The sequence below is a fragment of the Muscardinus avellanarius genome (assembly GCF_963383645.1).
Source record: "Muscardinus avellanarius genome assembly, chromosome: 16".
Taxonomy (NCBI): domain Eukaryota; kingdom Metazoa; phylum Chordata; class Mammalia; order Rodentia; family Gliridae; genus Muscardinus; species Muscardinus avellanarius.
The window spans coordinates 16,260,139-16,270,056 of NC_137802.1; the positions used below are offsets into that span (position 1 = coordinate 16,260,139).

At 56.0% G+C, this 9,918-nt stretch overlaps 2 protein-coding genes across 2 annotated transcripts; one reads left to right on the plus strand and one right to left on the minus strand.

Annotated features, from left to right (window-relative positions):
• Positions 1-486: 486 nt before the first annotated feature.
• GPS2 (G protein pathway suppressor 2) lies at positions 487-2,737 on the plus strand (the record flags this gene model as incomplete). Its single annotated transcript, XM_080713120.1, has 10 exons — positions 487-580; positions 948-1,057; positions 1,139-1,251; positions 1,380-1,459; positions 1,544-1,626; positions 1,823-1,973; positions 2,068-2,157; positions 2,249-2,328; positions 2,407-2,502; positions 2,654-2,737. The coding sequence occupies 10 exons, from the start codon at positions 487-489 to the stop codon at positions 2,735-2,737; spliced, it is 981 nt and encodes a 326-aa protein (XP_080569246.1).
• A 739-nt stretch (positions 2,738-3,476) lies between these two features.
• EIF5A (eukaryotic translation initiation factor 5A) lies at positions 3,477-7,457 on the minus strand. Its single transcript, XM_080713137.1, has 6 exons — positions 7,452-7,457; positions 5,455-5,640; positions 4,190-4,294; positions 3,871-4,002; positions 3,710-3,783; positions 3,477-3,605 (listed from the first exon to the last, which is right to left on the minus strand). Exons 2-5 carry the CDS (start codon positions 5,617-5,619, stop codon positions 3,721-3,723), a joined length of 465 nt encoding a protein of 154 aa, XP_080569263.1. The 5' UTR covers positions 5,620-5,640; positions 7,452-7,457; the 3' UTR covers positions 3,477-3,605; positions 3,710-3,720.
• Between the last annotated feature and the right edge of the window lie 2,461 nt (positions 7,458-9,918).

Consider the following 9,918-nt stretch of genomic DNA (forward strand, 5'->3'; position numbering starts at 1 on the left):
ACGGACTCTGATTTCTAAGGAGCCAATAAACACCGTCTCAGAGCATCCGCCTCCACCTCTGTCTCGCGCGGGTACCCGTCCCCGCGCGCTTCCGCCTTTCCGGGGCGCCCAACCCGCGAGGCCGGTCGCCGCCGTGACCCCGGAAGGAGTTCACTCGGCCGCCGGAAGTGACGCCGGATCCCGGCGCGCCGGAGACCACGGAGTAAGCACCGGCGAGGCGGTAGGGAGGGGCGGGCGCCGGGGCTGCCCGGGAGGGGCGGGGGCGCGGGCGGGGGCCCCCGCGCCTCCCCCGTGCGCTCGGGCGGCGGCGGCGGGCCGGCGGGCGTCCGAGCACGTGACCGGGCCCGCGCGCGGGGCCGTGCAGACCGGCTTCCGCCTCCGCCCGCGCTGCCCCCCTGAGCGCCCGCCTCCCCGCAGGTCCGGTCCGAAGTCTGGCAGTCAGTGACAGAGCCGGGCGACCGCGGCCCGAGCGCCCCCGGCAGCACCATGCCCGCGCTCCTGGAGCGCCCCAAGCTTTCCAACGCCATGGCCAGGGCGCTGCACCGGCACATCATGATGGAGAGAGAGCGCAAGCGGCAAGGTGAGCCGGGGCCGGGCCCGGACCCGGTTGGGAGGACGAGGCACGGTTCCGGGTGGCCCTATGGTCCCCGCGCTGGCCCCACCCACGGCCTGAGCTGTGCGCCCGTGGGTGAGGCTAGACGAGGGAGGGGACAGCCCCCTTGGGGTGGGCGTGAAGGGGCCTGGTCCCAGCTCCAGAACCCTGAGCTGGGAAGGACCTTGGAGAGCACCTAATAAAAAGCTTCCCTCTGCCTACTGTAGGTGAAGAGCCAATGCCAAGCGCACAAGGGAGTGTGGGATCGGTGGCTTTTGTTGGTTTTTAGTCTCTAACATTCAAGCTATTTTTCACCACCCTGCTGCTTTTTCATTCTGTCTGGCTGATTTCCCAGAGGAGGAAGAGGTGGATAAGATGATGGAACAGAAGATGAAGGAAGAACAGGAGAGACGCAAGAAAAAGGAGATGGAAGAAAGAATGTCACTAGAGGAGACCAAGGAACAAGTAAGCCATCTCTGATGGTTCCCAGCTCTGGCTTCTTCCCGACTCTTCCTGACTTCCATCTGCTCTCCCCTCTTCTGCCAGATCCTGAAGTTGCAGGAGAAGCTTTTGGCCCTACAGGAAGAAAAGCACCAACTTTTCCTGCAGCTCAAGAAGGTTTTGCACGAAGAAGAGAAACGAAGGCGAAAGGAGCAGAGGTGAGATCAGAGAGCTAAGTATTTTCAAAATGGGGGCAGAGTAGTAGAACAGGGATCAGGTGACAAGGTAATCAGTGTTTCATGGCAGAGAGAATACCTGCTCTTGACCTTGACCACTTTCACCCCAGCGACCTGACCACTCTGACATCCGCTGCATACCAGCAGAGCCTGACTGTTCACACTGGAACTCATCTCCTCAGCATGCAGGGTGAGGACTAAACCACCTGAGAGGATTCTTCTAGGAATTTGAAGCTTCCCATTTCAGCCATCACAAAACCCCTCTCCTTTCTAGGAAGCCCTGGAGGACACAATCGCCCAGGAACCCTCATGGCAGCAGATAGAGCCAAACAGATGTTTGGACCCCAAGTACTTACGGTGAGAAAAGTGGACTTGGATGTGTAGCCCCAGTTTTTCCCTACAATTTCCTCCCAGGCACTGTAGCCACCAGCCTTCAAGTCAAACATACCAAGTACTTGTGTAGGGGAAAAACAGGGCACAGAGATATGCACAAGTCCCCGCATTTCTGCTTTCAAGGACTTCACAGGTAGTGAGCTCTCACCTTCCACCCTAGACCCGGCACTACGTGGGCTCAGCTGCTTTTGCAGGGACTCCAGAGCATGGGCAATTCCAAGGCAGCCCAGGTGGGGCCTATGGGACTGCGCAGCCTCCGCCTCACTATGGGCCCACACAGCCAGCCTACAGCCCTAGTCAGCAGCTCAGAGGTGAGTGATGTTTGGAAGGGGGGGGGGCTTTCCTCAAAGCCAGAGGGAGACTGTTAAAGGGAATTCTAACGGGCATGCCTTCTGCCTTTCTCAGCACCGTCAGCTTTTCCTGCAGTGCAGTACATATCTCAGCCACAGCCACAGCCCTATGCCGTACATGGCCACTTTCAGCCCACCCAGACAGGTGATAATACCCTGGGCAGGAACGCTGGCCCCGCGGGTAGGCCCTCTCTACCTGGTCTTCAACAAATTCCACGTTTCTCTTCCCCACCTAGGGTTCCTCCAGCCAGGTGGCGCCCTGTCCTTGCAGAAGCAGATGGAACATGCTAACCAGCAGACTGGCTTCTCTGACTCAGTGAGTACGGGGCTTTGGGAGGTGGAAGGGCTAGGCTAAGGGATCCCCAGCATGCCTCAGGTACTTTGTCCTCTGCAGTCCTCCCTGCGCCCCATGCACCCCCAGGCTCTGCATCCAGCCCCTGGACTCCTTGCCTCCCCCCAGCTCCCTGTGCAGATGCAACCAGCAGGAAAGGTAAGGATGGCAACCAAAATCCTGCGGCTACCAGGGAGACAGGACAGGTGGCTTATACCTGGTGGCTATCCCTCCCCCCAGGGTTTTATCAGGAAGGTCATTCAAGGGATGCTATACCCCTGACAAAGTCCTCCTTTTCATCACCACCCAGTCAGGCTTTGCCACTACCAGCCAACCTGGCCCTCGGCTCCCCTTCATCCAACACAGCCAGAACCCGAGATTCTACCACAAGTGACCATCAGAGTCTATCTTCAACCCCACTGCTCCACTCCCCATGGGCGAGGGTCTTCCCTGTGTGTCCCAGGCCAATAAAATCTACCTGCCATTACCCCTGGCTGCTGCTCTTTGTCACTTCCCACCCAGCTGTCTGGAATATGGTGAGGGTGGGGGATGGCTGGTAGGTTCATAGCAAGCCAGTGAGATGAATAAATCTTTCAGTCAAAGAATACCCATTTAACTCAAATAAGCAGCTGAGTTGGGGGAGTTCATATTAAACTTGTAGTTTTATTCAGGTTTGATTTTAACAAATTTGTCGGGGAGAGAGCCCGCAGGAAAGGGTGAAGCCCATGGGGGCAGGGCCCTCCCAGATGCCTGCGGAGGGGCAGGGCCCTCCTCTCTCTTCCTCTTCCCTCCCCATTACAGAAGAGAGACACAGGCAGGGAAAGGGGCTTATCCCCAGTCTGTGGGTGTGGTGCTTAGGGTAAAGAGCTATGGAGGTACGGAACCAGACCAGGGAAAAGCAGGGGGGAAGGGCACAAGGACCATTTGCCAGAATCCACAGCTGATTCCAAATTGAATTTGAAAAAAAAAAAAAAAAAAACCTAAACCACAAGCAGCACCCACCCCTTCTCCCCCACTAGGGCTGTAGTGCGAGGGGAGAAGAGGAGGGCAGCTTCACCAAGGCCATGGCTCCCCTGCTCCTGGCCAAGAGAGCTAGGTGAAGGGCAGGGGCTCCCCGACAGATTGAGGGGGTGGGGAAAACCAAAATAAAACGTAAAATAAATTGTGTAGGAGTCGTCCAACCAAGGGCCCGGTCACAGCGGGACCTGGCTGAGGGAGGGGCCTCTGTAGGCTGGAGGATCACTGCTGCCACCACCGCCACCCTGGGTGAGAGAGAGAAACCACGTGTAAGATGAGATAATGCCTTCAACAGTGGGGAGGACAGGACCGGGCTGAAGGCAGAAAGTGAGGGCTTTGTCACTCTCACCTGGGAGCCAGTTATTTTGCCATGGCCTTGATTGCAACAGCTGCCTCCTCTGTCATGGCAGACAGCACCGTGATCTGGAGGAGCAAGAGGGACAGTCGGGAAATGCTGCAAAACTCTTAAGGAGCAGGAGGACAGTGCACAAAGGGGGAGAGGCGCCATACCAGGATCTCTTCTCCACAGTCATACTTCTGCTCAATCTCCTTGCCGAGGTCTCCCTCAGGCAGACGGAGGTCCTCTCGCACCTCCCCACTGTCCTGGAGCAGTGATAGATACCCATCCTGGATGCCAATCAGCTGGGGGCAGATAGAGAAGTGAAGGTAGGATGAGGGTAAAGGTTCTGATGAACAATTTGGAGTGACAGCAAACTTCTATCAAATACCCTCTACCCTCTGCATTTCCCTCCTTTCCCACAATTCTGGTCAACCAGTATTTTATCCCCACAAACCACTAACCCAATCCTCATCCTGAACACCTACATACCTGGAAATCATTCCTTTTGATGTTGGGAACATCCATATTATGAGTTGACGGGCAGATATCTTCATATTTCTTCCCAGTAAAGATGTCAATACCAACCAGGTGGACCTGTGTGTATGCATCACAAAGAGAAACCCAACCACTCTAGGACGAAGGAGACTCGTGTTGTCCCTGGCTGGACCTCATTAGGGCAAAGATGATGGGAGTTTGAAACGAACCAATCAACTCAGGAAAGAAAGCAAGCCTCAAAAAAGACCCAGCGGTAACAGACCACCACTGGACTGGGGCTGACAACACAGGGCAAAGTGGTAGGGCAGGCTTAGGGAAGTTACCTTATCAAAAAGCACCCACAAAACCAGATACCAGGAGCCCAGGGAAATGGGAAGATTCCAGACAAAAAGTTTTTTTTTTTTTTTTTTAAACAAAGAGGCTTCAGGACACCCATATAAGGGGCTGAGAACTTGGAAAGGACAGAAAAAAAAAGAAAAAAAAAACTGAGGAAACAGAAGGAAAGGAAGAGAGCTAAAAAGGACTTAAAGATGCAGAAGGATCTAAGCATTAGGGGTTATGATGACCCAGGATTCAATGCCAAATCCACAAAAAGATGGAAAAATAGATTAGGAAACAAAACCATAAGAAATTAAAAATAAACCAAGATGAACTTTTGAGGAAAGACAAGGTAAGTCTGGAAGTGATGAAAGTACTAACAAGAACATTATGGCCCAAGAGAAGTAGGGAGGCTCAAGGAACAAGGACAGTGGGAATGGACAGGTAGAGGGAGTTTGAGACCACATCAGAGTTCCAAAGGGAAAGCCAGAACTGGGGAGGGAAGCAGCAACAAGATTCGAAAACTCAATACACTGAGCCCTCTCCAGGGGAATGCTGTGTTCTTCATTAGAGCTAGAAAAACTCCTAAGCAAAGTGATGGGAACAAAGAGCACTTAAGAAAGCCCAAGGAAGAAAGAGGAAAAGCAAAGACCAGGACTAAGGAAGGAGCGAATGGCCAGAAGATAAAGGACCACAGACAGATTAAAGATGGGGGCACAGAAGGGCGTGCACTGGAAGAGGAAGAAGACCAGGAAACAATGTAGTCTGAATGGGTGTAAGGGCTGGGAACCAAACAAAAGGACTGAGACACTTGGGGGGGGGGGGAGGATAAGCAAGAGCCAAAAGAAGGTTGAGGGCCAGGAATGATGGCAGCTTGCTGCCAGGAGCCCTATGGACACAGAAGGTGTGGGAAAAGCAAGATGTGGAGAGGCAATTCTAACCTTGGCATGGCCATGCTTGCCAGTCTTCGAAGTAGACATCTCGACGATCTTACATGGCCGGCCTTTGAGCACCACAAAGCCATTCTTACGTAATGCTGAGCACTGCATTGGGAAGGTGGCTGAGGCCCCTGCATCTCCTGTCTCGAAGTCCAAATCATCTGCCATTTTAAGAGGCTTCGATTCCAACTAAAGCCAAGAAGAGAACTGGGGTCAGTAAGGATGAGAGTTAATAGGACTTTTAGTCTGTTCCATTCTTCTCTGGAAACACTGCTCCATTCCCCCCAACCCTTTATTCCATTACCCACCTGAAATAAAAGTTAAAAGTTTTTGAACTACCGACTGGGACCAATTATACTGAAGAAGTGCTGCGTTATGGGCGCCTGGCAGTAGCTGGATCCCACCCCATCATGAAGGCTTGGGAAAGGAAGGCTTTGGGGAGTTAGGTGCCCAATCTCAGAAATGAGGAAAGGCCTACTTCCTGTGAGAGGGGAAGGACTCAGGTGTTACTTGCCACTGAAACCAACCACCCCTTTCCCCCACACATAGCCAGAGCTATAATTAGGTGAGCAGCTATGAGCCAGCAAAAGGGCGGAGCTAATGGGGGAGGGTGGAGACAGTGGGACAAGGCCCCACCCGACTGTTACACCCCCCCCACCCCATCCACACACCAGGCAGTCACTGGTACAGGAAACCATAATGCCTCTTTTGGGGTGATTCCCGCCTCTCCAACAGGCACTTGCAGATGCAGTCAAGGGGGACAAAGTAAAGTTGTTTCCTAAATCGCCCTGCCAAACACTTCGATCTCAGTTCCCAAAGGGAAGCGAGGAACCCAGCCTCTCCTCGAGGGCCCTCCCACTTTACCCAGGATGCATCGGTCCTGTCGGCTTTTCAGGCCTGGACTGTACAGTCAGAAAGTGGGGGAGTAGAGGGTGGTGAATGACAATAAATGAAAGCAAAAGGTTGGTAGTAGTGAGTAGTAGAAATCATGCTAGGCGGATACAGATAGGGGCTCTAAAACCGAGGAACTCTTAAAACAGACAATGGGGGCCATCACTAGTGACAAGGTGAAGCGCTCCTATCACGGTGGGGACTCATCTGTCCGGGACTCCCAGGCGCAGTCGGCAGGGGTCGAGCGGAGTTGGGCTTCTGTCCAATTACCCTCAGTCTCTCCACTTTGCGGCCTCCAACTCGCGAGTGGCGCTCAAGCCTGGCTGGCCGCCTCACTGCGCGTGAGGGCTGGGCGGAGAGCTCCAGGGCCCCATGAGGCCGAGCAGCGCTAGCATATGCCTGCGGCGGGCCCCGGGGCGACCGGAACTCGGGCCTCGAGCCCGTTCCGCTCCCCCCAAATTCTAGGGCTCCTCAGACGCCGGCGAGCACCGGCTCTCCCCACGCTGGGGGTCGCCGGCTCCCGCCCACCATGCGGCCGCCCGGGGCTTCCGGTGGCCGGGACCTGGGGGGAGGGGTCCCCGCGCTGCCATGCGGACCCGGTCCACGCTCGGCCACGCGGCCGCCGACCCCGAGGGCAGCTGCCCCTGGGGGCACTTCCGGTGCTGCGGCCGCCCCCTCCCCAAAGGCTGCGCTCGGCCGGGGCCACGCCGCCTCCCCTCCCCCCGCCGGCCACCAGCCCCCCCCCGCCCTCGCCAAACAGCCCCCTCCCCCACCTCACGTGGCCGCGCGGCCCCGCTCCCAACCGCCGGGACCCCGGCCCCGACCGGGCGATCCGGCCGGCCCTCGCCCGGCGTGACCGCCGGCGGCCTCTCCCGCGTGGCGGCCTCGCGCTCGCCGTCCCCCGCCCTGCGTCGCCCAACGTCACCGGCGCCCAACCGCCGGCCCGCGCGCCCGCCGCCGCGCGCCCGCGCCCCGCGCCTCGCGCCGCTCCCGACCGAACCCGCCCGGCGGCCGCCGCTCCCCAGGCCCCCTCCCGACCCCCGCGCAGTTCCAGTCCTCCTCTCCGGCCCCGGCCGAGGCTCCGCGCAGGCGCGCCCTGCCCGCCTCACCTCGCGCGAACGCACTGACTCGACCCCGTCCGCTCGACACGAGCCCAACCGCTGCCTCCGAGCCCGCTGCCGCCGCCGCCGCCGCCTCTACCGCCGCCGCCGCCGCTGCAGCACACGGGTCTCAGTACGCAGGCGCCGACTCCCCACTGACCAACCAAGCAGCCCAATGACAGCCGCGCAAGCGTGCTTCCCAGCTCCTCCGCCCTCCACCCCCGCACTGCGCAGGCGCACACGCACTCCCCGGTCTCCACCCTCTCTCCCACCTACCCATCCAATGACGCGCAGCCGTGGCCCCGCCCCTCAAGAGCCCGAGCCCTTCCAGCCAGTCACCAGCGCGCAGGCGCACCCGGCTTTTTAAGCCCTTCAACCTCCTCTCCCCTCCCCTTGCTAGACCACTGGCCCTACCGGACAGGCCGTGCGCCTGCGCAATGCGGGGCCCTGCGCTCCACACCCTCTGAAGGAAACGCCTCGGCCGCAGAGCGCATGCGTGCCGGGACTCCTAAACGCCCCTCCACCTCAGACGTCGTCCCTACGCTGGGCGTTGAAAAGACCACGCCACGGCGCCACCGGCGGCGTCCGCGACGCATGCGCCTCAGGAAAAGCCCCGCCTCTGCTGTAACTGGACTTAAACGACCCACACGTTTCGGAAAACTTGTTTTGTGGGCTGGGCCCCCAGCCCCGGAATCTTTCTGCCCGCTCGCACATGCGCGGCAGGGCGCTTTCCGTGCCGCCCTCCCGAGCGCGCCAGTGTGGTCGGGTCACCACCCGCCGCGGCTTCGCTTCTCCCGACGCCTCCGCTCGGCCGTAGAGCTTCGCGGCGGACAGAGCGGCCCGTGCCGCCACCATCTTGTTGGCGCGCTCTTCCGCCTCGGCTCGGTGGCTTCCCTAGAGGCCGCTCACGGCCGAGTCCCAAGTAAAGAGGCTTACACAGCTTCTGATTTTTCCCACCTGGGTAGTTCTGCTGTTTCTAAAAGAACTACCTAAAGCTCCCTTAGAACAACTTTTTTGTAAAGAAGCATGGTATGTTAAATTGCATTGATAATTCTCTAAATCACAGGTGACCAAGAAGCTGAGAGCAAGCTTTCAGACCTTTCTTAGCCGAGCGTGGCGGCGCTCGCTTGTAATCCCAGTACTTGGGAGGCTGAGACGGGAGGACCGCGGGTTCGCGGCCAGCCTCAGCTAATTAGTGAGGACCTCTCCGCAATTTAGACCGGGCGTAGCGGCGCATGCTTATAATCCCAGCGCTTGGGAGACTCAGAAGGATCGATCACAGGTTCGAAGCCAGCCTCCTCTACTTAGTGAAGCTCTCGGCAACTTAGACCCTGTTTAAATTATAAAAATAGGGCTGGGGGTGTAGTCTGGAGGTAGAAAGCCCCTGGGTTCCACCCACCCCCCAGTAAATAATACCAAAATAAATAATAGGCCACGGGCTGTAGCTCGGAGGTCGAATTCCCCTGGGTTCAATCCCCAGTACCAAAAAAAAAAAAAAAAAGGTATTATCGCGCATCTTGGGGCAGAATGCCTTTTTTTTTTTTTTTTTAAAGTAGTTTTCCTCCAGTTCCTGCGTTTCCAGCCCTACCTTCATATCTACCTTAATACGCCAGTTAGCTAGGTGGGTAACAAACTGTAGTGACCAAAGATGCAGTCTTGTAATTCTGAACCCTGAGGCTGGTTCTTGTTTTGTGGGGGTTTTTTTGGTTTTTTTTTTTGGTAGTGGGGTTGGAACCCAGGAGCATTTTACCTCTGAGCTACACACCAAGGCCTATTTTTAATTCTTTTTTTTTTTTTTTTTTTTTGCGGGTCTGGGGGTGGAACCCAGGGGCATTCGACCTCTGAGTTACACCTCCTACCCTATTTTTTATTCTTTATTTCTTGAAACCGGGTCTCACTGAGTTGCAGAGGGCCTAAGTAGCTGAGGCTGTCCGCGAACCGCGATCCTCCTGTCTCAGCCTCCCAAATGCTGGGATTACAAGCGTGAGCCATCATGCCTGGCTTGTTTTGTGGCTTTTACAGATTACTTATAACCATTCTGTCTTAGTTTTTTTCTTCCCATAAAATGAGGGCAGTAATGATGTCTGAACTTTGCAGCTCACCAAGATGTAAGAATCCTGTGACATATGTCAACTGCAAACAGCCTGAATTATTTGTTGTAGCACACTATACTATCACCCCAAATCCTGCTAATGTAGGATAGAAGAAATAAGTAGGTAGAAAGACAGGAAGAAAAAGTAAAATATAACTTTAATATAAGAACTTGGAGCGCCTGGTGTAATCCCAGCATTTGGGAGGTGGAGACCAGAGGACTGCTGTTCATAGACGGCCTCAGTACTTAGGCCCTTCACAACTCAGTGAGACCCTGTTTCAAAAATAAAAGACTAAAAGAATAGGGCTGGGGGTGTAGCTCGAAGTTAGAATGCCCCTGGGTTCCATCTGCAGTACCACAAAAAGAAAAGAAGAAAAAAAAAGA